The 27,806-nt window shown below is 54.5% G+C and overlaps 3 protein-coding genes across 9 annotated transcripts; 2 read left to right on the top strand and 1 right to left on the bottom strand.

Annotated features, from left to right (window-relative positions):
- Positions 1-1,270: 1,270 nt before the first annotated feature.
- ATXN7L2 (ataxin 7 like 2) lies at positions 1,271-10,029 on the top strand. Of its 4 annotated transcripts, none has more exons than XM_019630614.1 (11): positions 1,271-1,436; positions 3,288-3,353; positions 3,732-3,836; positions 4,240-4,450; positions 4,749-5,035; positions 5,611-5,693; positions 6,059-6,303; positions 7,132-7,330; positions 7,463-7,584; positions 8,067-8,862; positions 9,881-10,029. In XM_019630614.1, the coding sequence occupies exons 1-11, from the start codon at positions 1,310-1,312 to the stop codon at positions 9,893-9,895; spliced, it is 2,256 nt and encodes a 751-aa protein (XP_019486159.1). In that variant the 5' UTR covers positions 1,271-1,309; the 3' UTR covers positions 9,896-10,029. The 4 variants fall into 4 exon arrangements, with proteins under 4 accessions (XP_019486159.1, XP_019486158.1, XP_019486160.1 ...); XM_019630615.1 differs by lacking the exon at positions 9,881-10,029 and adding an exon at positions 2,684-2,817 and having other exon boundaries at positions 1,347-1,436; positions 8,067-9,871; XM_019630613.1 differs by lacking the exon at positions 9,881-10,029 and having other exon boundaries at positions 8,067-9,871.
- A 70-nt stretch (positions 10,030-10,099) lies between these two features.
- CYB561D1 (cytochrome b561 family member D1) lies at positions 10,100-17,015 on the top strand. 4 transcript variants are annotated; one of them, XM_019630617.1, is made up of 3 exons: positions 10,100-11,410; positions 12,086-12,123; positions 12,686-17,015. In XM_019630617.1, the coding sequence occupies exons 1-3, from the start codon at positions 11,182-11,184 to the stop codon at positions 13,187-13,189; spliced, it is 771 nt and encodes a 256-aa protein (XP_019486162.1). In that variant the 5' UTR covers positions 10,100-11,181; the 3' UTR covers positions 13,190-17,015. The 4 variants fall into 4 exon arrangements, with proteins under 4 accessions (XP_019486162.1, XP_019486163.1, XP_019486166.1 ...); XM_019630618.1 differs by having other exon boundaries at positions 11,304-11,543; XM_019630620.1 differs by lacking the exon at positions 10,100-11,410 and adding an exon at positions 11,637-11,669.
- Positions 17,016-20,482: 3,467 nt separating this feature from the next.
- Positions 20,483-26,079, bottom strand: AMIGO1 (adhesion molecule with Ig like domain 1). Its single transcript, XM_019630644.1, has 2 exons — positions 25,728-26,079; positions 20,483-25,256 (listed from the first exon to the last, which is right to left on the bottom strand). Exon 2 carries the CDS (start codon positions 25,189-25,191, stop codon positions 23,731-23,733), a length of 1,461 nt encoding a protein of 486 aa, XP_019486189.1. The 5' UTR covers positions 25,192-25,256; positions 25,728-26,079; the 3' UTR covers positions 20,483-23,730.
- Between the last annotated feature and the right edge of the window lie 1,727 nt (positions 26,080-27,806).

The following is a 27,806-nucleotide window of genomic DNA, read 5'->3' as shown; positions in this document are numbered from 1 at the left end:
CACTTGGGCACAATATTACATTCAATTTCACCAGGTTCCTGGACCCCCTTGGGGATTATCTACTGTTCTCAACTTAAGAATCTCTGCCCTCATAGATCATCCTTGATGTACTTAAACCTTGCTTGGGTGAAGGTGAGAAGAAAATCTGAGATATTGAACTCACAGACCTTTATTTATTTGCCTCCAATTCGGTTCCCCATTCGTTGAAGGAATGAATATGGGGTGAGGTGTGAGGGGTTGAGGGATAAGAGAATTAGTGTATCTTTTCTGATGTGATGGGGAGGGGCGGGCTTTTGTCCCCCGATTGTGTGAGAGTAAGAAGAAATGTTATCAGCTGAGAAGAAAGAGGTGGATGATTAAGGTATTTTCCAGGCCGTAGCAAGGAAAATGACAGATCTGATGAGAAATCTCCCTATGTTGAGGTCTGGTAGCAGCCCTTCCAGCACAGAAAATATTCATTAGAAAAAGAAGCCAAAGTGATGGATGGAGTAAGGATCCAGCCAGGGTTTGGGAAGAGGCGGTACTGGGTATCGATCGCAGTGCTCAGGAGGAGAGACGGATCAGCAGAGATGCTGCACACCCAGTTCCGGGGCTGGCTCTGGCTCGGAGATAGCCTTCTGTCATCCTGACAGGTGATCTTGGTCAGCTCAGCTAGGTCCTCCCAAACCCGGACAACGCCACTCCAACCCTCTGTTCCGCATCAGGGGAGCATGGGGTTCCCACAGAGGAGGCACAACACGGCAGCCGAGGACCCTCCCCCACTCCAACCCCTGTGTCCTTCAGCACATCCTACAGACTCCCTCCCCTTGCCCTTCTGATTCACAGCGCCCACCTCCCTGCACCTACCCTATTCCATCTAGAGGGGAGCGGAGTCGATTCGTGGCCGCCAGCCCGGGAAGGGGCGCCAGCCAGCTGGCGGAGGCACGGCTTAGAGGGGCGTCTTGGGTAGAGAGAGGTGTGGGGCTGGGGTGTGTGTGCAGTGAGCCTAGGAGGGTGGGCTGGTAGCAGAATGTGTGTGTACAAGGGTTAAGAGAGAAGATCCTGGGGCTTTGGTCTCTTTTACCTCCTCAAATGGGAATTTCGGAGGGAGTCTCGCTGCAAGATCCGTAAGCTTCAGCACCTCCTCCAAGACTACATTTCCCAGAAGGCGATGCGGGAGGGAGGGTGAGGGGAAGGCGACCTGTGTTGCGCTTGCGCAAAGAGTGAGCTGGAAAGTTGGGAGGGAGAGGGGAGGCGTGCCCGCGGCGGGGAGTGGGAGGTGGGGGCCGCGCGGCGGCGGCGCCGGAGCGGGCGCGCGTCCGCGGCGGTGATGGCGGTGCGTGAACGCGCGGCGGCAGCAATGGCCGCTCTGGAGCGGCGGGTGCCGAGTCTCGATGACTTCGCGGGACAGAGCTGGAGCTCATGGGTGGAACGGGCCGACCTGCCCGTGGCCGACGGTGAGTAAAGCTCCCCTAGAGTCTGGGGACCCCATCACTGTCTCCCCTCCCCCATTCCGGGTCCCCGCCAGCAGAGGGGAGCCGCCGACGGGAGCCGCCGTCCGGCTCCCCGGCCCCCCAAACAAAGGACCCGCCGGGTCCTAGTGCCCGCCCGCTCCTCCACCTTCGCGCCTCCGGGTCCTAGTGCCGGCTCACGGCCCGCAGCCCACCCTGCCCACCTCTGACTCTGCTGGTGCCCAATACCTGCCTCCACATCTGCTTGTTTTTATCTTTCTCCTTGCTTGCTGTCCTCCAGCTTCCGCCCTTTCTGCACCTGCCTTAGGCTTTCCCCATCCGCAGTAGTCCTCTCCACGTGTTTCCCACGCACCCCACTTCTGTACCCCCCTCCCAGCCCCCCTTGTTCCCTCGCCTTCTGCCCCACACCTCCTGCTCTTTTTCGGCTTTTGCCTGCCGGCTGCCGTGCTACAGGACCCCCGCCCCCTCTGCGTTAGTTTGTCGGTCCATCCATCTATCCATCCTCCCTTCCTCTCTCCCTTTGCCCATCCATCCATGCCTCCAACCCACCGTCCTTTCCCGGGCCTCTTGCCCTGCCTCCTGGCTCTCTCCCGACCCCCACCTTCTCCAGGCCCCTGAGAGCCTTTGGTGAGCGGGCTGACAGCCCCTTCTCCTGATCTTTGTCTCCTGGGCCCCGGGGGGCACCTGGCCTCGTGGCCTTTGGGGTAACAGCAGGCATCACGCCCCTGAAGAAGTTTGCAAGTGAGAAGAGGTGGAGGAGGAGGACCGCTCCATGCGGCTTCTGATGACACTTGTTCTCCTCTGAGACTTCCGACTCCCAGCTCAGTTCTGTCCATCACTGCATTTTAACGGACTTAAGAGTGGGAGCTGCCTCTTGTCTCCTGCATGCCTAACCCACCACCCCTCATATCTGGAGATTATATAAGACTGTCGACGATCTTCTCATCCTAGAAAGGGGCAAATCTGTTAATAGGCTTCAGAAGCAGACCTAAGTGGGAACCCAGGCGACCCTGGGGACTGCCCCATGCTGGGTGGGCAAGGATGGGGCCATTGTCAGGGTCTGGGTGCTTTGAGAACCGGAAATGGAATCAGACGGGTTTGGTGACTCAGAATTGATTTTTTTTTTCCAAGGGACAGGGAGGGGGCGTAGAGGAGGGAGGGGAGAGGAGTAAGGTAGGGGGATGGGGAAAGAGCTGCTTTGCACAGCTAAGATGTTTTTGTCATCCACCCAGAAACTGAGGTACAAGGGCAACCCTTTGAAGATGCCAAAGGGCCCCAAGACAGCAGTTTCTCTGCTCTGTGACTGTCCTATCAATGCAGGACCTGAGAAGCTGGGTGTGACTTTGCTGATGCTATGGTAACACAGGTGAAACAAAATTGAGTTTATGGGGATGGAGACCTGGGAGAGTTTCTGTTTGGGATGCTACTGAATAGCAGAAAGGACCCATCTGAGAAATCTCAAGAAGGGACTTGGGGAGCTATAGTAAAATATGTTAAAGACTGTTTCCCATTTAACTGGGGAAGCAAGCCAGAAAAGATGATATTTACCCACTCAACTAGTCAGCAGTGGAACCCTGAACTGCACGTTGGAGTAAAGGGTCCCTAAGAAAGGTGGCTGGATCCCTCCTAATGGGCCCACTTCATTTCAGAGGTAGCAGATGTAGGAAGAAAGGGCATTGGAGAATGACCCACTTAAAGGTTCTCCAAGTGGCCCTGAGCACCAGGAACTTGTCAGGGAGTGTCCTACTGCCAGGCTGCAGACTGCAGGCCCTGGCTAGGTAGGATATGGGGCTTCTGGGAAGGGGATGGTCCTTCTGAGCTGTGTTTCTCCTCCAGGGGCTGAGTTGGAGGAGAGTAACAAAAACACGAAGAAGCTGGATGCCATGACCCTCATTAAAGAAGGTGGGAGTCAACACACATTAGGGCTGGGGCCCAGGGCAGGCAGGATCACCTTCCCCTGTTCCACCACATCCCAGGAGGTGGTTACTTGAAGCAGCAGGTCTGGGGATGCTCACTTTGATAGGTCTGAATCCACCCGTTCCCCTGGCTCATGTGCCCTGTTGTGGGAGATCCTAATCATAGGTGGTTGGTGCCCACTCACCTGAAAGCCCACATTCTTAGGGACTGGTTAGATTGAACTCTGGAAGCTGGGAGCATAAAGCCTGTTGTGTCAGCTGGGAGGGGAAGTGTCTTCTAAGTGGTGGGGTGGGAGTGCTCACTGATCTTACAGGGAAACCCTGGGGTCCCCAGCCCCAGTGATAAGGGCTTCTGTCATTGCAGACATGTCCATCTTCGGGCACTGCCCTGCCCATGACGACTTCTATTTGGTTGTGTGTAACCACTGCAGCCAAGTGGTGAAGCCTCAAGCTTTCCAGAAGCACTGCGGTGAGGGGAGCCCTAGGGAGGAGCTAGAGGGGGCAAGGGAAGGTGGAATGTGGAACACTGAGGTCAGGGTCAGTTGGGAGGTCATGTGTGTAATGGAGGGAGGCCTTGGGGATAGGAAGGTCCTGGGGGTGGCTTCAGAAGATTGTGGCAGGCTGGGGTTATTGTTTGACAAACTTCTGGCAGATCTGGTAGAGTTAAGGAAAGAGCTAAGAGGTTCAGGAAGCTGGGTCCTAGAATTTTGAGTCTTGAACGCTCAAATTCAAAGGAAAGGAGGCACATTTCAAATCTAAGCTATGGAAACTCCAGATTCTCTATCGTGAGTCTGTGAGCAGGGTTAGAAGGTTGGGGAAAGAGGCAGTTGATACCACTCACCTCGATTACTCTCTCCACCTCCTGGTGACAGAAAGAAGACATGGGCCCCTCAGCAAGCTTTACGCCCGGGCCCCACCCCCACCTCCAGCCCCTGCCAGCTCTCAGAAATGCCATGTAGTGAATGGGCAGGGCCCAGCTTGTAGGGCCCCAGGTTCCACCAAAACCTCCTCCAGGGAGAAGGGCCAGGGGTCCCGGAGCCGTGGCCACCAGCCTCCTGAGAAGACCCAGAAGGACAACCTCTGGTAAGAAGAGGCTGGAGACTCCCAAAGACCGGCTCTGACCCTAGCCCAGGGAGGGATTGACACAAATGGAGGCAGCTGTGGGACGATGGGCATTGCTTACAGCAGGAGGCAGCCAGCTCTATCTGCAGTTCCCTTCCGTGTGCTCCAGGGAATATGGGAGCATGTTCTTTCCCATGTTCTGCACCCCTGCTAGAGCCCACCCAAGTGCCAGGTCTGGGAAGGAGATGGCTCTGGGCTAGAGCCCAGGGCCCAGGCCCAGCCTCCCTACCCCCAGCCCACACCCTCTCTCCATGTGTAGCCTTTTCATGCCTGTTGTGAATCTGGAGAAGATGTCCAGTCTCCCGAAACCCGATGGACACGGCATCAGGGTGGCCCCACCCTCTGCTTTCCTCAGCCAGCCGGGCAGCCTCACCAAGGACTCCCCTGGAAAACCCTCCATGGCGCCCCCTTCTAAAGAACCTCCTGGCAGAGAGAGCATCGAGATAACCCCCAGCGAGGGCCCTAGTCACCGGGCTGAAGTCAGCCCTCCTGAAAAGGAGCCTGGTGGGGCCAGGCTGCCCCCCAGAACCCACCGGAAAATGGCTCGTGAGTAGTCATGGTCTTGGGCTCAGGAAGGTAGAGTGGGGACTCCATCGGACTGCTCTGTCCTTGGGCCTGATGCAGAGGTGGGCAGGAAGGAGTGGGCCTGGCCATCACAAGTTGCCAGGGTATAGGAGCCCCTGGTCAGCCCTTGACGTGGACACACATTTGACCTGCTTGGTCTCCTGATCAAGGCTAAGGGAGCCTGTGCTTAACCAGGCGATTATTCTTTCTCACCTTGGGCTGGTGACCTTTTAACTTCCCTCACCTGGGTCCAGGGCACCATACACCTCCCACAGCTAGTTTCCCTGGCATTCCAGGTGTCTGTGACTGCTTTTATGTTTTGATATGTGTTGCCCTGTTTGGGGCTTAGAGTCCCCAAAAGGAGTGCCTGGTGGTAATGGGGATGGGGACGGTTCTTGTGCCCAGGAGAGAGCTGCTGGTGCCCACAGGAGTTTTATCTGGAAGGCTGCAGCCTTCCAGAGTGGAGGGCTGGGGGTTCTTCTGCCTTAGGCCCAGCTCTCCTCCCCTGGGCCTACTGGAAATGGCCTTGGGGCTCATGGGAACCGCTTTCCCCACAGGGAAGGAGTGTGACCTCAACAGGCAGTGTGGGGTAATAAATCCAGAGACCAAAAAGATCTGTACCCGCCTGCTGACCTGCAAGGTAACCCCCTTCCCAGCACACAGTGAGGGAGGGCAGAGCAGACACAGGCCCTGGGCAGGGAGAGGAGCTGAGATGTTCTCTGAGACCCAGCGCCAGGGCTGGGGTGAAGCCCACCCCAGGCAAAGGGAGGGGAGGCTGCCTACAGTGGGCCCAGGGTGGGGGCAGCAGGCAGGGGTGGCTTCTAGAACCCCGTCCCAAAGGAGGGTTTTGCCATGTGGGGAAGTGAAACAAAGACACACAGACACACCCACAAACACACTCACACCCCCTCTCTCTCCGCTTGCCCAGGCCAGAGCACACCGCTGCCCCTCACCCCTGCTCAGCTCACACCCCCCTCCCCACCCCTCCATCCTGCTGTATTCTAGATCCACTCGGTGCACCAGCGCCGGGAGGTCCAGGGCCGGGCTAAGGACTTTGACGTGCTAGTGGCAGAGCTGAAGGCCAACTCCCGCAAAGGGGAGTCTCCCAAGGAGAAGAGCCCAGGGCGCAAGGAGCCAGCTCTTGAGCGCCCCTCCCAGGAGCCCCCCTCATCCCAGGTTGTAGCAGCGGCGGCCGCTCCCAGCTTCTCTGCTCGTGCCAAGCAGACCTACTCATACTGTGCACTGCCCAGGTACGGTCCAGGGTCTAGCCCCCATCCTCACCTGGGGACACTTGGCTCCAAGCCATTAGGGACCCCTGGAGACAGGCCCAGGGAGTGTCCTAGAAGATGCTGCTCACTCCACCCCGAGCATGGGGGGAGACCTGGGGCCCCTGGCGGGGGTGGAAATAGGTGACTCCCCCTTTCTAACCAAGCATGCCACAGTACCCTAGCCTCAGTAGTGTGCCAGTTCCAACACCCAGGATGAAAACGTTTTCCCAGTTGCTTCCGACAGGCCAAAACTCGTAACTGGGGAGCTGAAAGGGTCAGGGTCCTGGGTAAGGCAGTCCTACTGTGTATTCATTCGCTGGCCCCTTCGTGTGCAGAGGCTGCGCTGGACCTGGGGGAGAGCCTGCCTTGCCGAAGGAGACACACACTCATCTCTGCCTGTAACACGAGGGGCAGACACAAGACACAGGCTCAGCTCACAGACAGGCTCACAGGAATATGTGATGCAAGAAGGGGGTTGAGAGAATTGACTGGGCTGACCAGAGCTGGGTGCAGTTAAACTCAGAAGAATTTCTGGAGGAGGCGAATCTGGAGCAGATTTTCCCCCGAGGAGGCAGGGCCTGGGAAGTGAAGGGGTTGGGGAAAGAATCCCTTTGGGAGCTATGGCCCCTGATCTTTCTGGCTCTTACTCTGTGAGCTCTGTTGTTCCCTCCCTTCCTGTCCTCCCTTCCTCTTCGTCTGATTACCCAGCAGGGTGTATGCCCTGGCCTTTTGAGCTTGGCGGGTTCAGGGACATCCCCACCCTGACCCACTTCTGTCACATGCGCCTCACATTTCCTTTGGCCCTTCCAGGTCCCGGGCTTCCTCTGAGAGTGAGTTGGATGATGAAGGCCCTTGTGGTGGTGATGGGGACCCAGGCCTGTTCCCCTTCCCCCTACCCCGGGGCGGGGCCCAGGCCTCCAGCGAGGACAGTGAGGAGGAGGGGACATCTGACGACCTCCACCTCCCCGCCGACTGCCATTATGCAACCCGACCGCCACGGCCACAGGCGGTAAGGAATCTGGGGCGGGGGGTGGCCCAGCTCTGCTGGCCCACAGTGTGGGGCGGAGGTCAGAGCCTCTGTGCAGGTGGCCTCCCTGCCATCTCAGACCCCACTAACCATGTACCTTCCTTCTGCTTCCAGTTCTGCACCTTTGGGAGCCGGCTGGTGAGTCCAGGGTGCTACGTGTTTAGCCGTCGGCTGGACCGGTTCTGCTCGGCACTGAGCTCCATGCTGGAACGGCACCTCAGCTCACACATGTGGAAGTGAGTCTTTCGGGCTCAGAACTTCCCTCCACAGGCCCCAGGCATATGTGGGCTTCGGAAGCCCTAGTTCTTCACACATACCTATAGATGTGGCTTGGCTGTTTGCCAGGAAGACCCTAGCTAGAAGGAAGAGGTGCTGGGGAAACTTGGCAGCGTGGAGCTGGGCTAAGGCAGGGCATGAATGAATGGTGGGTGGTCTTGGAGTGACTCTTGACTCTTATCCATCACTTCCAGTACCTTTTGGGTAACTAGGAGTAGGGCATGTCCAAACAGATTTTAAAATGAGGTTGTTAATGGGCCTCTGCTACTAGTTCATTCCTGCCTATCCCTGTGCCTTCTTCCTAATCCTTAGTTCCAGCATCTACCAGCAGGTGGCAGCACTGCCAGGGCCATTGCTAGGTGGGGCAGAGAGACCGGTGTATGTAGGCGGAGAGGCCCTCTTGTTTGCTTGGCATGACACGGGGGCTCTCTTTTTGCTGCAGGAAGATCCCACCAGCGGCTGAGCCTCCTTCCCACCTCGTCAGCTCCCCTCTGCCTGCTCCCCTGAGCCCATCCTCCACGAGCAGCTGCCCCCGCCTCTCAGGCCCAGCCCCCAGACCTGCCTGCCCAGCTTCCACACCCCCCACCAAGGACAGCCTTGTCCCCAGCTACCCTGCAGGCTCCCCCAGCGTGGCAGCCGCCTGCAGCCAGGCGGAGTGCATGGGTGGAAGCCAGGCCATCACCTCACCACTGCCTGCCAACACGCCATCCCCGTCCTTCAGCAAACTCCCGCCTTCGAAGGCCAGCAAGTCGTCCAGAGGCAAAGACGGGGCAGAGTTGGAGGCCCCTTCTCGAAAGCGAAAGTTATCCCCTGGCCCTACGACTTTCAAACGGACCTGCATCCTGGAACCCACTGGAAAAGGCAAACCCTCTGGCTGCCGGGGCCTCTCGGCCAAGACTAAAACAGCCCTGGGCATAGGGCTTAATGGGACAGTGGGGCCAAGAGTGAAGCGGGCAGGGCCCCTGGATTGTCGGGGTTCCCCTCATCAGCCCCCCACACCAGTCAAGGCTTCTCAGCTGGACAACCGGGGAGTGGCTGGACACCCAGCCAAGGCCCTGCCGACCAACTGCCTCTCTGAGGAGGAGGTAGCCAAGAAGCGGAAAAATCTGGCCACTTACTGCCGGCCAGTGAAGGCCAAGCACTGCCAGGCTGCCCCCCCTGCCGATGCGGCCTGCTCTGTACGCCGCAAGAAGCCGGGTCCAGCCCTGGCCTTTGAGGAGAAGTGTTCTACACTGAAGGTACCAGCCCAGCTCCCTGAAGAGCATGGGCAGGGAAGGGTCAGGGTGGATGAGGGTGGAGTGCACGGTGGGAATCTGACACAGAGAAGGTGCTGAGTAAACGTGCAAGGAAGGGAAGAGAGGAAGCTGAGAGAGAGGTTTTGGGACATCTTCTTTAGTGAGAGGTGAGTCAGTTCCTTGCAGGCTGGTCCCAGCCTTTTGCTTGATGGGCCTTCTCCTGTCCCCAGCCCTCTCCTTTGGGATGAAGGAGATGCTGCCTCTGCCTCCCCCTCACCAACCCCCGCTTTTGCTTCAATCAGAGGGCTACTTTCTGAATTGGCTATGGCCCTCGCTCCAGGAACTGGAGCTACCTCTGTCCTCGAAGGACAGGAAGTTGGACTCCATGAGCTCTGATAAGAAAGGCTTGGGCAGTGAGGTTGAGCTTGGGTTCCTGAGCTGTGGCCTAACATCTGCGCAGCAGAGCAGGCAGGCCTGTCTGGCTCATTGGCTTTGCCTCTGGGCATCAGCATGGAAGGGCAGGGGTATAACTCGAGGTCCACATATGCATGTATGCCCACCTTGCACCTGTGTCCACTTCAGGTTTTCAGGCAAGTTCTCCAGGGTTTCTTGTAAAACCAGTATTCAGTTTTATTTGCCTCTGCTGCTGGAGCCCTAGAGTAGCATGCTAGGAGCTGCCCATATGATGTCAGCCAGGAGGGAGTTACTGGAGGTGGGAAGGAGAGGTGCTCTCCTGGTTTCAGCATGGGCCAGATGCATACCAATACCTCTGGCATGCACATAAGAGTAATGCGTCTAACAGTTACCCAGGGCCTGAGTGCATATGTGTGTGTACTCATGGGCATGGGTCTTCTCCAGGCTGCCCCTGCTAGGCTGGCATCCATCTTTCCCCTTGCCCAGCTTTATTCACCAGGCCAGCAGGAGGAAATCCAGCCTTAGCTCTTGTGGTTCACAGTTCAATGGGTAGGAGGACTGGTAGGCCCCTAGCTGACCCTGTCTCTTGCCTCTTGTCTTCCTACAGTCAAAAGCCCATTAACGAGAAAGTGCCTGCCCACTGTGATGGAGCCGCCAGCACCTCCTCCCCTCCAGATCCGGGCCCCAGGCTGCTGCCGCTTTTTATAACTTTATATTATTTTTTTTAAGAAAAAAAACCTCTTTAAAATACCTCAAGACTGTCTCCCTGTTCTGTTGCTGCTAAGAAAATATAAAAACAGAAATGGAAAAGGAAGGAAAAAAATGTAACAAAATGAGTGTCCTTACTGTCCCGAGGGGGTTGAGATGATAGCCAGACTCCAGCTCCCATCGCTTGCCTACAGAAGTCTCATGCTCATATATTTTTGTCCTTTGAAATGGTGTGGAAATGTCTGGGGTTGTATCACTGGGGGAGTCTTATTTCTAGACAGAATGATGAGCATGTGGCTCTGAGTGAGCAAGGCTCCCCAGAATCTTGACCCCAGAGACTACTTCAGTCCCACTGGGAAGAGAAGCTTGATGGGGAGGGAAGCCACACCGCTAGCCCTGCTCTTGCATCTTTGGCCTGAGGGTCTGTAGGAATCAGCCTATGGCCCTTTTCTGGTCTTCTAGCAACCCTGGGCTTCCATCCCGTCTCTGAATTAATTGCCTCAGTTTCTTCAACTGTTCCTGTGCTTCCCGCCTTATTTTCTCCACCACTGGGGGAGCTTGAATTGAGTTGGTAACTGCTCTCAGGATGTCCCTGATTTCTCTGAGACAGTCTGTTTTGGTCTTTCTCTCTCTGGCCTGTGGGTTTGCCCTTAAGGGAGGGGTACAGCCTCTCCCAAGTAAGCTTCCTTGAGCTGAACCACACCTCTTTTGGAGGCAGGAAGGGAAAAGGTATGATCATTTACAAGTGTGGGAGGCAGCAAGTGTGTGGGAGGCCCTGGTACCCCAGGATCGCCTAGCTTCCCAGGGCTGAGCAGATGGTGTGGAGGTGGCAAGGCCTGGGAATGCCCTAGTTCTTCCATTTATCTCACTGGGGACAACTACTGTGCAGATAGAGTATCAGACTGTTGCATCTCCTTCCTTTGGTCCGCAAACCTGAATTCACTTAGGCACAGGCCTTGTCCTTTCCTTTCAGTCTCCTTGCTTTTAGGCAGGGAGAATCTTATTCACTTAACAGGACAGAAAGGAATGGTAGGAGAGGGTGGGCAGCCAGGGAAATCCGGTATTTCTGGAAAACTCATATTTCAGTGTACCAAATTTGGGTTTGGGTGAAATCAGTTGCCATAAATGTAATTTCCACAGGCTACATGAGACGTAAACCCTTGTAGACATAAAGGTACAATGAGGTTGGCTTAAGAAACAATGGGCCAGGAGCTGTCAGGTGCCCTTCGCCCTAGGGGCTCTCCCCTGCAGACGCGCTTTCCCCCCAGCCCCGAGAGGGCGCTGTGGGCGAATCTGCCGCATTGCCGGCGGCGTCCGGGGGAGGAGCCTCTGCCGCAGCCGCGGCCGCCTCCGCGTTCTCAAACCCGGAAGACGCGTTCTGGCAGCTGGGAGCGTGCGCCGGCCTGGCCCGGCCATGCAGACCCTGGAGGTAGGTCTGATTCCTGCTCCAACGAGGGAGCCGAGACTGACCCGCTGGCTGCGGAGAAGCAGTGGGATTTTGGCGCACCTGGTAGCTTTGGGCTTCACCATCTTTCTGACTGTGCTGTCCCGGCCAGGAACCAGTGAGTGTGCGGGGCGGGGCGGGTCTAGGGAAGGGGGCGGAGCCGAGATGCTGGAGGGGCAGCGCCTGGGAGCGGTAGGAGACTTGGAGTAAGGGACCCCAGCAGCGAGGGGACAGACTGCGGAGGGTAGTAAGGGCGTGGTGGGGCGCGGGGCCGGAGGTGTGGGTCCTGGAAGGGTGAGGCTTTGGGTGCTGGGGAGGAGAGGCAGACAACTGAACTGAACTCATTCGTTTATCAAAAGCAGAGCCCCTTATGGAGAGTACAAGTAAAGGCGAGGCGAGGTTTATTCTAAGGCTGGGCTGACAGCTGCGAGGTGCCCAATGGGGAACCCAGGCCCAACTGGTGTATGTTTGTCCTCTTGGTTGCTCACCCTAAGGCCCCTTGGCTGCCCCACTTTGCCCTGAGATCCTGATTCCTGATTAGGAATAGTAGGCGGTAGTACACTGACCTTTTCCCCTGTAGCCAGATTCTTTGGGCTCCAGCCAGCCTCAGGGGCATAAACAGTGGTGCCTAGCCATCAGTCTGTTCTCTTTGATTCTTAGGTCTTTTCTCCTGGCACCCTGTATTCATGGCCTTGGCGGTGAGTTTGGGCTTCTACCTGCAACTGATTTGTTTGGATATGCCCCTAAGGATGCATCCAGCCTTCAGAAGGCTCAGCCTAGCTAAGGCTCAGAGAGGTGGGAGAAACAGGCAGGGCCCCATTTCCCCCTGCAACCTATGAGATTGGGAAACATGGAGGGCTGGGCTGTAGGTAGTGTCAGGTGGCTGAAGAAGGGTGGGAGGATATGGAAGGTATTTCTCCACTAGAGCCTGAAAGGAGGAAGTGGAAGGGGTAATTAATAGCTAGTCGCTCCTCCCCCACCATTCAAATGGAAGTTTAACATTTGCTGTTCCCATTGGCCAAGAAATGGGAGTCACTGTCTGTGAAAGAGGGAGGTGGGGGCATGATGTCAGCCTGATGACTAGACTTCCACTCAAGTGTTGATTCCCAATTGTGCCCAGCAACGCTGACCTATGAGGTCCTTGTGGGAGTTCTTTAACCCCACCCCTTATCCTTCTTGTTTGGGTGTATGAGAGCGCTTCCCTTTTCTTAGGCCTCCAAGCTGGGCCTAAGGCTCACTGGCCCTCTCCTGTGTTCACAGTTCTGCCTCTGCATGGCTGAGGCCATCCTACTCTTCTCACCTGAGCACTCCCCGTTCTTCTTCTGTTCCCGAAAGGCCCGGATCGGACTCCACTGGGCAGGGCAGACCCTAGCCATCCTCTGTGCAGCCGTGGGCCTGGGCTTCATCATCTCCAGCAGGACCCGCAGTGAGCTGCCCCACCTGGTATCCTGGCACAGCTGGGTAGGGGCTCTAACACTACTGGCCACGGGTGGTCAGGCGCTGTGTGGGCTCTGCCTCCTCTTTCCCCGGGCAGCCAGGGTCTCAAGGGTGGCTCGTCTCAAGCTCTACCATCTGACATGTGGACTGGTGGTCTACCTGATGGCTACGGTAACGGTGCTCCTGGGCATGTACTCAGTGTGGTTCCAGGCCCAGATCAAAGGTGTAGCCTGGTACCTGTGTTTGGCACTGCCCCTCTATCCAGCCTTGGTGATCATGCACCAGATCTCCAGCTCCTACTTGCCAAGGAAGAAAATGGAAATGTGAGTTCCTCCAAACTCTGAATCTAGATGGGACACTTGACTTGGACTTCAGTGGTTCCCTTGGCAAACTTCAAGGGATCCACTCCCAAAGTGATAGGGTTTTTGTACTTCTTAGCTGGGCCAAGGGCTACAGAAACCCACACAACTATTGTACACATGACACAGTGGGCCGAAATGGGGAAATGTACTGGGTGCAAGTAAAAGGTGATGGGGAGCTTGATCCTGATGCCTCCACTCTTGACGGAAAACAGAAGGGCTGTGTGGTGGTGGTGGTGGTGTGGTCATTTCTTACTTACATGCCTGATGAAGAGTTGGGTTCCTGTAACTTATGAATGGCACCTGTGGCTCTCTGGGTCACTTTTGAGAAAGCAGTGTGGTGTAGCGGACAGAGCCCATGGGTCTTGTTTATGGGTTACGGTCTTCCTAGGCTCTGTTATGTGACCTTAGGCAACTCACATGTCTCAGGACCTCAGTTTCTTCATCTGTGTAATGAATGAGTGTTTCTAAATGATCTCTAACATTCAGTGTCTGTCAGGTTGATGTCACGGAACATCTGCCCAGCTCTAGACCATGGGCTGGACCACTCAGCAGACTCAGGATGTAATGCTTACATTATCTCCTCACCCCTCTGGAGGGACAGGTCTACCCTCCTGGCCTGGCAGGAATCAGTGCTGATTCGGCCCCTGGACCAGGGTATAAAGGATCAGGCACTGTGGAGAGAAGGGGCTCAGGTGAGGGTCTTCTGAACTCCAAGAGAGTAAAGGCACTAAAGTCACTTTAAAGTTTTGGGAGAAGCAAAACGGCCTTGGCTTACCCAAGCCTTTGGCTCCTGGCTGGGCTTCTTGGTCCAGCTAAGATCTCCCTTCAGCCCATCTCAGGATCTGGGCTTGAGGGCTGCAGGACATGGGTATGTGTTCCTTCCCCTGACATCGTTCTCAGTGGCAAAGTTGTTCTGAGCACCTTGTGGTTTGCCCTTGCTGGGGCTCAGGTTCTTGCCTTAGCACATAGCTTCGTGGAACTATTTCGAAGCTTTTAGAACAAAATAAGAGCCAAGGAAGCAGGGCAGGGCGCTTCTGATCTAGGGAAAACAGAGTCGAGACACCCTGGTCCCTCTTCTTGTCAGCTAAGCTTCCTCTCTTGTCATCTCTTGCCAGCTCTTGGACCCAGGAGGGGGCTGAGTTTGGTACTAGTTGGCAAATGAGGGCGGGGCCCTCTTCCCTGCGGAGACCGCTGTTTGTTACAAACTGAAAGCTTTGATAGTTCCCCAGACTGCCCTCAGCAATGAGGGCTGGGAACCAGGCTGGTTAACTGTGATCTGGCTCAGGTGGGGAGATGGGACCTCCTTAGGTCAAGGCAAGGACTGATGATGGCCAACCCAGGAGAGCTGGTGTGGAGGCAGGTGGAGACAGCTCAGTGGGACTCTGGGAGGCCTAGGGTGGAGGGGCTGAAGCGCCATGTCTTGGGAGCAGGGGTAGGCATTCCTAGATGGCAGCGTTTTGGATGTCCCAGGTCTTTTGAAGATTCAAGACCTCTCTGGGTGGCTCAGAAGCAAGGAGGTTGGTATGATTCAGCAATACAGGAATGGGGACTGCAAGGGCAGAAGCATCCTGAGTGGACTCACTGGGCTCCCCCTGGGTCAGATGGCATCTCTAAGCCCTGAGCAGCTAAAGGGGGCCCAGCTGTGCAGAGGTTGATTGTTCCTGTCTCTCATTGCCTCCCCTCCCTTCTCAAATACTCAGTGTGGTCTGAACTTGGGAGAGGTGATTACTGGGGCTGCATGGAGCAGATTCTCACCAGGGGTCACTTTGATCAGGGATCCATTTCCTGTCTGCCCGGTCACAGCCAGTGCTGGGAGTCAGGCACCCTGTCTGCAGCAGGGGGAGAGGCCAGGTAAGGTTCACCAGGTTGCTCTGAGAGCCAAACAGGCAATGCCAGCAAGCCTGCCTGAGGTGTTTCCTCCTCCCAGGTGGTGGTGATGGGAGCGGGGAGGTGGGGGCAGGCTGGCTGAGAGCCTGCAGTTTCCGTGGGCTGTGCCAGCTGATGTCTATTCCCAGCCCTGGGAGGAAGAGGGAAGTCATTTATATTCTGCAGGAGGGAGGGGCCGCAGCTGTCCCTCTCTGACCTGTAGGCCTGAAGGGCAGGGGCACAGGGCAGAGAGGAGGGCACACAGGTGGTCTCCTGTTTAGCCGGTCTGACTGCAGTAGGGGGAATAGGTCACCAGGAGGAGCCCTTCTTCCCTGCTGGCCAGATTGTTGGGGAGACTCCCCTTCCTTCTTTGTATTTCTCTCTCCATCACCACCTGCCCTCACATCCTGGGGCGGCAGCTGGACAACCATTAGACCTAAGTGCCAGAGCACGCATCCTCCAGTTGGGATCTTGGTGGCTGCCGGCTGCATATGCCTCCTGCTTGTGTGTTTCCTCCTCCCTACCCAAGCTCTCTTCCTCCACCTCCCCACCTCCCCATCTCCCCATCTCCCCATCTGGGGTATTAGCTGAGCACCTTAGCAATGAGGCAGAGGCCTCGGGGGAGAAGCAAATGGCTGCCTTTTTTTGCCCTTGTCCGCTAAGCTGCTAGTAGTCAGCCTGTTTTGCCTTTTTGAAAAAGAGGCAGGGTGCTCAAATTAAAAAAAAAAAAAGCGTGTCATTTGCACAAATTTGCATATCAGGCTCACTAAGTCCTGATTCTAAATATGATTATATTCAAACTCAACCTTGAGGACATTAGAAATACAGGTTTTTGCATCCAAATCCAGATGGTAATAGGACTACCATTCTGGGTTCAGAGACCCCCATCTTTCCTGGAACCACCCCTCCCCTTGAGCCCCACCATAGCTGGGTGTGGTGTCAAATGGCAGGAGCTCTGCCTCTGGGGAGGTCTTCCAGCCTCACCTTCTTGGCTCTTCAGCTGCATCAAAGGTAGGCTGCTGTTTCTTGCCAGCCTGTGCCTCCTCTCTCTCCACTCTCTCACCGGGCAGACTGTCCCACCCCACTCCCTGATACTGGCCTGTCCCTTCTTTCTCATTGTCCCCACCCTTCCACCCCCGTGCACGGCTGCCATGGGTCTTGTTTTTAAGACCTCACTGTGGGAGATCTGGGCATCCTCCCTGAGCCAGCTGGCTGCTGTGCCAAGGCCTGTTCAGAGTTAATAATAATCATTAGCTGAACAGCGCTGGGCCTTTCGGCTCCAGATCTCTAAGCACTTGCAGGCTGAGTCAGCCAGTGCTCACCTTCCCCCTCTTCCTGGGCTGCAGTCTCTCAGATGGGAAGCACTGTGGGAGGGGGGAGGGGTCAGGAGTCTCACCTCCCAGCCATGGTTTGAGCTTCTTTCCCCTGGGAGTGGGTCCTGAGATTCCTCTGAGTAAACAAATAAGGCCTTTTCACCTGACAAAGGTCAAGATGCAGGGAGCACAGTGCATGCCCCGCTGACAGTGGTAGTAGCAGTGGTGACTGTTGACCTGACCCACTAGTACTCCTGCCTTCCCTTCTGTTTACCTGTTCTGGCCTCCAGAGCACACCCCTGGTTTTCATACCCGACCTCAGCCTTTTTGGTGGTCCTCTGCAGGTTTAGGGAGCAGGGAGGCTTCCACAGGCCGTGTCTGGTTGGCATAAAGAGCCTGTGCGTCATGGAGTGACAAGTGTGTTGACCTGAGAAAGAGGAAACCTGCAGTGCGGGCTTACTCAGCCCCTAACAACGGCACGGCCATGAGCAAATCACTTACCATTCGACCTACCTCACAGGGCTGTTGTGAGGGTGAGATGATGGAATGCATGTTAACTGGCATTGGAAAGTTCAAAGCATTAAACACATGTGAACAGGTGGTGTTACTATGTTCTTGTCCTCCTCTCTCTCACTCCGCCTGGCTCTGGGCTGTCTGATTCTCTGACGAAGTCAGTAAACAGTTATGGAGAATGATGCTTAGGGGACCCAGGTCTCAGAGGGGTTGTATTGCTGGCCATCACAAGAGAACACAGATACATTTCCTCCTTCCAGATGCAAGGTCAGCTCTCATCCACTCCTCCCAGGAATGGCACCCAGGCTATGACTCTAGTGCAGGTTGCCCTAAGTGCTGCCTGTCGGGTGTTTTCAAGTCATGGGGTTACTGGGAAATCTGGGAGTCAATGCGGTTATCCCCTCAGTCCAGCCTGGAGTTCCTGGAGCTGGCTGGTCTGGGGCTGCTGGTCACAAGTCCATGTAAATCTGTCCTACCCATTTCTGTTCTTCTGATGGACAAGCCAGGATGGGGAGGGGAGAGCAGCCGTAAAGGACACAGCACTGCCACCTGGCCCCCGTCCACAGGCTGAGCCATGCCTGCTCAGGCCCTCAGGCCAGGCTTGTCCGCGGGTTTTTCTTTCCTTGTTTCAGATTCTTGGAGTAGGATCACAGTCCCCTCCTCCTCACACACACACACACACACACACACACACACACACACACACACACACACACACACACACACGCCGCGCGCGCCATGAAAGCAGTTCTGTTTAAATTTTAAATTAGGGGAAGGATACTTTCCATTCCATTTGTCTGAGAACAGCCTGCAGTCTGCCTGGAGTGGACAGAAGAGAGGCAGGAATAACAGCAGCACAGAGGCTTCAGTATTCGTCTTTTTATCTGAATTTTTTCTTCCCTGGGATCCAGGAATGAAACACTAATCAGGCACTGTGGGCAATTCTTAGCAGCACAGGCACAGGGAAGACACAGCTGACGGGCAGGATGTGCCCCAGAATTGCCCTGGAGGGCTGTCTGACATAGGCCGTCTCCAGCACCCGGCTAAGCTCAAAGCAGACACAGATGACCTCAAGACAACCTTCCCCCCACCCACCCACCCAAAAGGCTCGGCTAGTCACTGCTGTACAGGGAATAAGAGCCCCAGTTTTTAATCTACCTGCTTTTGTCAGGATATCCCAGGTGATTTTTAAAACCTCTGCTGAAAGCAGGTTAAGTAGCTACTACTTCAGGCTATTCTGTGGTATCAGAGAATTCAACTCTTTGTCTCAGAGTATACATGAGGGGTCCCCAGTACCCCTCTCTTTGAGGCAGATTCCTAGTTATCTCATGGTGCTTTCTAAGGATACCCAGGCCTGGGCTAGATCTTTCTGTTTAGACCTACACAAAAGCTAACTGTGCCAAGTGGGGAGCACTGGGAGGTGGGGGGGGGAGCAGCACAAAGTTCTCTCTAGCTACAGTGCTCCCCAACCTCCATGCATGTGTGCGTACCTGCACATGCATGCACACTCCACCCCCAACTTTGGGGTCCGTGACTCTGACCGTATGCTTTCCAGCACTGTAGGGTGCCTAGAAGTCCCCTGGCAGGGCTCCACATCCTGGCTCACTGAAGGTTGGTCCTGTAAGGCATGGTTCCATGCCCTCTGGGATTTTGGGACAGTAACCAGGCTGACGTAGACTAGAAGGCCTCAGGGCAGGTCTGAGATCTTTACCACTTGCTGTGTTTTCCACCCAACCCGGGTATAAATCTGAAGGGGTTTGACGTGGCAACTGCTTGAGCCTTCCTTACTCAGTCCCCGGGAGGAAGCATCCAGCATAAGCTCATTGTAGGCAGACCAGGAAAGCCAACCATCCTACTGCACAGGCCTGAGCCTTGACTGCAGTGTGGGTGGGGAAAGGGAAGCTTCCCCAGTGGTTTCCTGGGAGACAAGATAAGTGGTACAAGAACTCCCAATTGCAGAAAGGGAAGGAGTTGAGAGAGAGGAAGAAGAGAGACTAGGCTGGCCGATCCTCTTCTATGCTCAAAAGCAGCTGTCACATTAGCCTCATCCACTCCCCTGAAATGCCACCTAACAGGAACTAGGGAAAATGCTGCAAGACACGGCAAACAAAATTGCACATCTTGGCCAGAATCTAGGGAACTTCCTGTGGTGGTGGGTTGGGGGGAGATAGCCATGGACTTCCTTGGAGAGAGGAGTATCAAAACTTTTCAGGCCCAGAGACCGGGCTTGGCACAGGCCACAGGGACACTCCTAGTAGTTTGCCCCAGACCCGTTCTTTTTACCAGCTTCACCCTCTTGGCCAAACTCAGCCATAGCAAAAACTGCTTTGAAAAGATGAAAAATGCTTATAAATTTAGACTATGGGGGCACTCTGGCATCAACATCTGTCCTTTCATTGACTGTCAAGGTTGATTTGACTGATGTGGCTGGCTGTAAGCCGTTTCCATCCCTCACCACTTTGGTTGTTCCTCCTGATGAGAAAAGGACAACGTTCCAGACAGGAGGGCTGCCATCTCGTCAAGATTTTATCAATGTAAGAAATTAGGTAATTATTCAAATTCAGATTCTTTTGATATCTTTTTTCCTTAAACCATTTCCTCTCCTTTTGGAATCTACTATAACAGCCCCCTTCCAGAAGTACCAAGAGAGGGGCCAAAGAGTTTGCATGTTCAGGGTTCAGTAGAATCCGGTCCAATTTCTGGTGGGCTGTGTCTGTACCGAGAAAGTAGGGTGCTGATTTTCTGTCCATTGTACAGCCTAGGGTACATTAACTGTCAAGGAATATTAACCTTAAGCTCATTAGATGAATCAACTCTCAGCCAAACTAAGGTGGTTACCGTTTACAACATGAAAATATACCAATAATAATAAAAATATTGTGAAAGTGAGCTGCTCGCCACCATTTCTTCTAATCTAGTCCGGGTATTTTTCCATAATACAATTAGTAGGCTTGAGCCAGACTTTTAAGAGAACTCTGCAGGGAGGTCACCCTCCTCCCCAGGGATCCAGGAAGCCTTCATTATCTACAGGCTCTTGCCCCATGTCATGGAACTCCAAAGCGCTCTCCTACAAAAGTGTCAGTGACATTTCTTTTGAGAACCTACCTATTGGGTTGGCAAACTGTGGTCTGCTGGCCCAAACCAGCCTGCTACCTGGCTTGGTCTGTAAGCTAATAAGAGTTTCTATATTTTAAATGGTTGAAAAAACTCAAAAGACATGTTAAAATTACATGAAATTCAAATTTCAATGTCCATAAATAAAATTCGATTGGCCCAGAACCCCATCATTCATCTATGTACTATCTGGGGCCGCCTTCCTCTACATCTGCACAGCTAAGCAGTTGTCACAGAGACTGAATGGCCTGCAAAGCCTAAATACTTACTGTCTGGCTCTTGACAGAAAAAGTTTGCCGACCCTTGGTCAATCTTAATTCCTGGTTATGGATTCTACCCATGCCCTTGTAACGGCATTTAAATATTCTCTCCTCACACAGGCCACACTCTTCTGAGGTACACTGAACCCCATCCACAGGCTGAAAAGAGAAATCAGTCGCAGACTATGCCAGAACAGAGACTCAAGCCAGGTTTAATGATCATTGTCTAGTTTCAGAGCCCAGAGGCTCCAGAGTTTGCCAGCCTGGGTATACACAAGGGTGAGGAATAGCATCCTGGACATGGGGAAGCCAGCTTGCTTCGCCAGCAGGGCTACAAGGAAATACAGAGGTAAGAACACACAGAAAAACGAATCGGTTTGGCTTTTCCCTCTCTCCAGGGAAATTTGGGTATTCCCTCTCCTGGCCCCTTCCTAGGAGCCCCATAAGTACAAGCAAAGAAAAAAGGTCACAAATACTCCCATAGACAGATTGTCGTACTCTGTCTCCAGGGACACCTGCTTCCTGGGAGACATGTCTGGTTTATGGGTGTGGATGCGGGGGAGGGGAGGAGGTGATCTCTCAGCCTTTTCTTATAACCAGGCCTGGCAGTTTCCTACACAGGGTTCTAGTGAGCTGACATACGCTGAGTACCCAGTTTCCCAAGTAGAAAGCTACCTTTGGGTTCTATCAACTGAAACCACAGAAGAGGCTAATCAGTTCAGTGTCTTGGTGGGTCAATCAGGCACATCTACCAGTCTCTCCAACTAGGGCCAAACTAGTGGAAATAGGGAGACTAGAGCCTCAGGGCCTTTTCTTATTCCCTAAGTTGGGTAGGCCTTCTGAAGAAAATGGCCCTCCTAGTCTTCAGGAACTCAGCTAGAATGCCCCAGAAAGCCTGCTTCATTTGACATTCACCTTAAAGATTTTTCAGAGCCATAGATGGCTCCTGGAGGGGATACTGCAGCATGGTGATGAAATTTTCCCAGACTCCCTTGTAAGTCTGAGGAGGGAATCCTGGTTCCTATAGCTCCAGGAACAAAATCTTCAGAAATCTCTGGAATTTGACCAGACAACTTTTCCCTCCTGCCCGACTTACCAGGGCAGTTAACAGAGGAAGAGCAACTTACAGCTCCTTGGTCCCCTGCCACTTTCCTTCTGGGTCCTTCATTGACCTAGCTGTACTTTTATTTCTCATAGTTTTTAATCCAAGGACGGTTTCTGAGGAGGCTGAAGAACAGGCTAGCCCCTCATCACCCCTTCTCCCAAGGTCCTCAACTTGTGGTTCTCCTAACTCCATGCTTTGCAGAGAAGTTATTCAGTGCCATGGAGATGCGGGTGATGCTTCAGAGAGTTCCGAAATTTAAAAGTTTGTATTTGGGGAGCCTGGCGTGATCACTGTCTCTCCTACAGGGCAAAAAAATTGGGTGGATGAAGTTGTGCACGTAGGTGGAGGCCATTCTGAAAATGGACATCAGTGGGGACTAAAGAACCACTGTCCTGGTGGGAGTCAAGGTGCTGGTGTGCATGCATACCTATAAGCATGCGTACCTATGAGCATGCAAGTACTCGAGGGAAATGCTGCACCTCTCGACAAAACTAGTTACTAATAAAGGATGGACAGCGGTCTTGACCTCCCAGGAGCAGACAAGGGGAAGATGTTGAGTTCTAGTCCCCTTCCCCAATCTTACTAGGCAGCAGGAGTCAGGCCCTCCTAGCAAGCAGCCCTGACCCGCAGGTAAATGATACCTCTTGGAATCTAAGGGGCAGTTCAGAACACCAGAAGATCTGGAGAACGTCCACTGGACAGGGAACTTGGTGAGAGAGGGGAGAGACTTAAACAGACCACCATCAGAGAATACTTTCACCTCTGCCCTGCTCATCCCCTTGCCAAAGCTCAGAGCAGCCATCTCTCAATGCCTGCAGTGTAGTCAGAGGGAGAAGCGAAAATGGAGCAGCCATCTCCATACCCAAAGTATTCTGTAACCTTGGATGGAGTGGAATGTTGGGCCCGTTCTTAAGTTCCTTTGGCCTGATGACCACAACTGCACAGACCTCTGGCTGAAATGAATAGGGGTGGCAGAGCTTCCCTTCTGAAAGTTTAGTACCGCTCATTGTCTCTGTTACAAGACTGCCTGGAACCTTGTGGAGGGGCACAACTCTAAGCCACACTCCAGAATGCCATTCTAGAGCAAACACCATCCAATTCCAGCCTCTCGGATGATGGAATCCCGTGCTTTGGCTTTGCAACAGATGTGAGATCTCTGAGAGGAGCAAGGCAGCTTTGTCAACACAGAGGAGATATGTACCTGGTCCCCTCCATCCCCAAGCCCAGTCTAACCCAGCTGGGGCCAGACTTTACAAGACTCGACCCTCTGCAGAGCAGCATTAGGAAAAACTCAGAATCCCACCTGAGCTTGATAAGGAGACTGAATGAAGAGGTGGCATACACAGAAAACCAGGTAGGTCCAGCTGGCTGCTACATAAGAGGCTGGTTTCCCCTCCTCCTAGTGTGAAGTGGCCCCATATCCCACGTCTGGCAGGCAGCCATAAAAGCTCTGCCTTCAGCACCCCCCACCCCAGTCTGACACACAGGTGCTGGAACCAAATGCTAAGGGTTTCACCAACCAGGAACTTAGCCAATCTAGAGTTTATCCCCCATCTACAAGTTCTGTGCTGCTACCTATGCAGTGACACACACCCCTCGGTTCACGCTGTACCCCTCTGTGCCAGGGGTCCAAGGATGAGGCACATCTACCACATCTTGTCATTCTGACAGGCAACAGGCCAGGTTCCTGCAAAGACCCATCACCCAGGGCTCATGGGGAAAAAGGAAGGCATTAGTGGGAAGTCTCACAGCAGGTTTGGGGAGTGTTATTGATTGAAGTCTCAGCCTTTTCCTGACTCATTTTTCCAAAGGTTTCCAATTTCCCCAGCTGTGAGGTGTGACTTCCTGGCCAGAGAAGATACTACAGCTTTTCCCCAATGTAGCTCCTATGGAAGCTGCCTCAACACAACCTCCATTACAGGTGTGGGTGGGCAGAGACAGAGAAAAAAAAAAAAAGGATTTTTTCCCCCCAAAATGATTTTCTCTTGAGGAGCTAGGGACAACCTCAAAAAAGTTTCGGGAATCTGCTCTTCCCCCCACCCCCTTCCTCATTCTCACCCCACTCGGACACACCCCTCTTCCTCCACCACGCTGACAAATGTCAGGGCTTTGGGTAGGGGTGTAGCATCTGCCTGAGGACTAATATATCCATATTCGAAAATCGTGGCCGCCACACCCTGCTTGGGGTCTTGCCTACTGTTGTAACCATGACCAATTCCCTTGAGGTCAGGGGAACCCACTCCCTTGGGCAGCCAGCCCTCTCTTCCTTCCCCTCAAATCCTTCAGGGGTGCATTACCTCTCCTGGGGCAGAATCTGCCCACCAACCCATCCTGCTCACACCACAATGGGCGTATCAGAGAAGACCGAGCTGACCGATTCCGGATCTGACATCCTCCGCTGGCCCTTGCCTGTCGCCTCGGGCACTGGCAGGGTGTTGCCTGGTTTCAGCTTGCCATTTTGACCCTGCCCGGGGCCAGCAGGTTCGAGGAAGGCCACCCGCCGGTCAAAACCATCATCCTTGTCCCCACCGGCCATAGGATCGTGGTTGGGTGTGGTACTAAGCATAGAAGAGCTGAGGCTGTCTCCTTGGTGGCTGGAAGGCTTCTCGACACCCCGACACCAGCAGCGACAAGGGGTGAGGTACAGATATATGAGGACCAGGACCACACTGAGGATACAGCCCACTAGGGTGGTATAAGCTGTGTTGAGGGTGTCATGGTGTCCGTGCAAGGTGAAATTATACACTTTCAACTCCACAGACAGTGTCTCATTGAAAGTCTCCCCCATGGCGTAGCAGGTATATACACCCCCATCCTCAACCTGCACCCCCTTTATCTGAAGACTGCCATTCTCAAACATTGTTACTGTGCTGTTGGCCACCACATCTAGCACCCGTTCATTACTTGGTGTCACCCACACCTTGGTCATCCCCTGCTGCTTGGTGTCACAATGGATGGTCAAGGTGTCTCCCAGGTGGGCCTCCCAGGCCCGCTCCTTATACTCACTGCAGTTGAGGTTGAAGACATTGTGCAGCTGCTTGGAGCTCATGCAGTACAGGTCCTCCTGAAAGTCCACGACAGAGCTCAGCTGCCGGTACTGCCAGTGTGAAAAGAGCTGGTAGAGCTCGCAGTCGCAGTGCAGGGGGTTGTTATGTAGGTACAGCCCATTCTTGAACCATGCGGGCAGCTTCTGCAGGTTGGACAACGGTAAGCTCTTCAGCTTGTTGGAGGAGAGGTCCAGGAGCGTCAGTTTGGGGAGCCCGCACAGTTCCACGGGGAAGCGGGAGATGTGGTTCTGGCTCAAGTAGAGTTTCTGCAGCTGGACCACGTCCTCGAAGGCTGAGCGGTCCACTGCCATGATATGGTTATTGTAAAGCAGCAACACCTCCAGTGCCTGTAGTCCACTGAACAGGGACTCGTCCAGCGTCCGCAGCTGGTTGGAGGAGAGGTCCAGGTAGCGCAGGTTGGGTACTGGGGAGAAGGCCTCAGAGGAGATGAAGTTCAGGTGGTTGTGGCTCAGCAGCAGGGAATGCAGGTGGGGCAGGCGCGTGGGGGTCCACTCAGCCCGCAGGCGGCTCAGGTTGTTGTGGCTGAGGTCTAAGAGCGCAGTGTAGCTGGGCAAGGTGTGGGGCACGTTGGGCAGCTGCTGCTTGGAGCAACTGAGGATGTTGCTGGCGCACAGGCAGGCGGCAGGACAGCTAACTACCAGTCGGCCAGCTCTGGCCACCTCAAAGAGGAGCAGGAACCAGGACAGCAGCAGGAGCCAGAGGCCTCGCAGGTCACGCTGGGGTTGCATAGTGTCACTGGGGAGGGCGAGGAAGGCCACCAGGAAGATCTGGGAGAGAGTCACCCAGGCATGTTCTGGTGGGGGAAGGAAGTCACTCTCACTACAGGCTTGAGAGGATGAGTTTATGGTCACCGGGGCCTCTGGAGGAAAGGACGGCCTCTCCCTCTTCCTCCATCTTCCTCCCCACTCCCCCGACACTCCCCCACACCCCTCTCCCTTTGGGCTAAAAGAGAAAGAGGTCCTCGGGAGTTTCCTGGCACTGTGCAGGCAGTGGGTTCAAAATCCTGGGCCAGGGGAGGAGGTGGGTACAGGGGCCTGCTGGGCCGGGCCACAGGAGTGTAGGACCGGGGCATGCCCGGGATGGCAGAAATTGTGGGTTTCACAGGGGTTGCCTGGGCCGGTTTGGAGGCGGGGTCAGCAGGGCCTTTGCGGAGGTGATGAGGGAAGGTCAACAGGGCACCGGCTGGGTAGGGGCGTCCCAACAGGGTTGAGGGTCCCCTGGGCCTGTCGGGGCGGGCTCCCCCGGGGACCTCTGGTCACTGCACCTGCTCGGCGAAGACGTGTCTCAGCCCATGGTGGGTCCGGGCGCTCCGTCACGACCTCCCCCGGCGGCGCCTCACCGGCCGGCCTGTCGCGGCGCCCGACTTACGCAGGGGCCCGCGCCCGGCGACATCGCCTCCCGGGGACTTGCCGAGCTCCGCTGCGCCACCTTCCCGGCGCCGCCGCCTGAACCGCTGCGCCCGCCTGAGTCCACCGACCACGGCCGCCGCCTCCGGGTCTGGGGGTCCCGCGTGGAGCGGTGCGAGGAGACAGAGGCGCCGCGATCCCAGCGGAGGGAGCGGCGTGGGGGCAGCGAGCACCGCGCGCGTGCCCGTCGCCGCCGCTGGAGCCTCGGGGCGCGTGCGCGCGCGGGGGCGGGGCGCACGTGCGTGTGTTTGTGTCGGAGCCCGACCAGCGGCAGCGCGCCGGGTCAGTCTCTTTTGGAATGTGTCGGGGGTCGGGACCGGCGACAGAAACAGTAAGGAAGGGGGGCCTGGCCCCTTAACTCCTCTGTTACATCTTCCATCCCCTTACCCACCCGAGTCCCCTTCTACCTACCAAAACCGCTCTCAGGAAAAGTAGCTCTGACAGAGTGAATTTGCTGCAACTGACTCCGGGGCAAGAAGCGTCACAAGTCTTGTAATTTTACAAATTAAAGAAACCTGGCTCAGCTCCAGTCTGTCAATGTTGGCGGGAAATTTATTAGTCACCATCGGAGGTTCCTGCGCCCCTCCCTCTAGAGCTGTGAAGTCCCAAAATTTGGGAGAGATTTAGGGAAAAACTTTGTTTTTTCAGTCTTGATGCCATTACACCATCACCCTTGGGGTACCAGTGAACAGTACAGCTCCACAGTCTGCAAGCCAGATAGGCAGGAATGCGGCGGGGAGGGGACGGTAAGGAGGAGCCTTTGGTGCTTGCCCAGGTCCGTGGATCCCACGTCCTCAGGCCCCATTCAGCAATCCTCACTCCACCCCTAACACACACATACACCGGGCTGCATACAAGCCAGGAACAGGTTTCCACTCCTGGAAACTTCAAAACCCTTCCCAGCCTGGGGGAAGTCCTTCCCTCCTTGAGCCTGGCCACTTGCTCTCTTCCTGAACCAGTGCCAGCTCATTCTCCTCCCCTTCTGCAGCAAATTCCAGCATAGCTTCTCTAGTACCTAATCCTCAAGGTGAAGGGGTGGGAGTCTTCTTTAGGGTGTCCCTTGAAACACCAAGAAGCTGTTCATAGTATGTTGGGGTTGGGCATGGAGTGAGGGGGATGTAAGAAGAACCTAGCCTTTATGATTCAAGACTAACTTTGGGATGGTAGACCCTGAGCGAGAAATTACCTTTTTATTCTTTCTAGTTTATTACAACAGCAAGAGCAAGACTGAAATTAATGTCTTAATACATTAGCCTGCTAAGAGTTTTTTAAAAATTTATATCTGTCACATGTTTTGCCATGAATTTAGGGAATGCATTATCTCTTAAAGGGGTATTAGCATGTTTACCTTACACCTAGTGTGCCGAGTCTTTTTCCTGTTCTTTTAGGCATCTGTGATAAGGTGGGGAGGGTGTCAGGGAGTGGAAAATCCTAAGATGACATTGTATCAGTTCTCTACTGCTGCATAACAAATTACCCTAAACTCAGTGGCTTAATACAATAATGCACATTTATTGTCTTTCACAGTTTCTTTTGGTCAGAGATTCAGGAGCACTTTGGCAGGCAGCTCTGTCTTGGAGGTCTCTTATGAAGTTTCTATCATATGTCAGATGGAGCTACAGCCATTGGAAGGCTTGACTGGGGTGGGAGAATCAACTTCCATAGAAGCTCACTTAAGTGGCTCACTCATGTGGCTGGCTGTTGGCAGGAGGCCTTGGCTCCTCTCCATAAAGACCTCTCCACAAGACTGCTGAGTGTCCTCACAGCAGGGTAGCTGACTTCCTGCAGAACAAGAGATCTAAGAGAGAACAAGGTAAAAGTCACAATGACTTAGCTCTGTGAGGTCACCCCATCACCGCCACTTTGGTCATATGGACCAGGCCTGATTTAATATAGAAGGAGATTACACAAAGGATCATGGGTGGGGACCACCTTGG

The sequence above is a fragment of the Hipposideros armiger genome, unplaced genomic scaffold (genome assembly GCF_001890085.2).
Source record: "Hipposideros armiger isolate ML-2016 unplaced genomic scaffold, ASM189008v1 scaffold_924, whole genome shotgun sequence".
Classification (NCBI taxonomy): domain Eukaryota; kingdom Metazoa; phylum Chordata; class Mammalia; order Chiroptera; family Hipposideridae; genus Hipposideros; species Hipposideros armiger.
The sequence above is the reverse complement of the archived record's forward strand: the minus strand, read 5'-3'. Positions and strand labels throughout refer to the sequence as shown.

Coding starts and splice junctions, on each gene's coding strand:
- ATXN7L2 (XM_019630613.1), top strand. CDS start 1,310: ATGGCGGTGCGTGAACGCGCGGCGGCAGCAATGGCCGCTCTGGAGCGG. Junction 3,354..3,731: donor CATGACCCTCATTAAAGAAG/GTGGGAGTCAAC, acceptor CTGTCATTGCAG/ACATGTCCATCTTCGGGCAC. Junction 7,585..8,066: donor CTCAGCTCACACATGTGGAA/GTGAGTCTTTCG, acceptor TTTTTGCTGCAG/GAAGATCCCACCAGCGGCTG.
- CYB561D1 (XM_019630617.1), top strand. CDS start 11,182: ATGGGCCAGGAGCTGTCAGGTGCCCTTCGCCCTAGGGGCTCTCCCCTG. Junction 11,411..12,085: donor CGGCCATGCAGACCCTGGAG/GTAGGTCTGATT, acceptor TTTGATTCTTAG/GTCTTTTCTCCTGGCACCCT. Junction 12,124..12,685: donor CTGTATTCATGGCCTTGGCG/GTGAGTTTGGGC, acceptor CTGTGTTCACAG/TTCTGCCTCTGCATGGCTGA.
- AMIGO1 (XM_019630644.1), bottom strand. CDS start 25,191: ATGCAACCCCAGCGTGACCTGCGAGGCCTCTGGCTCCTGCTGCTGTCC.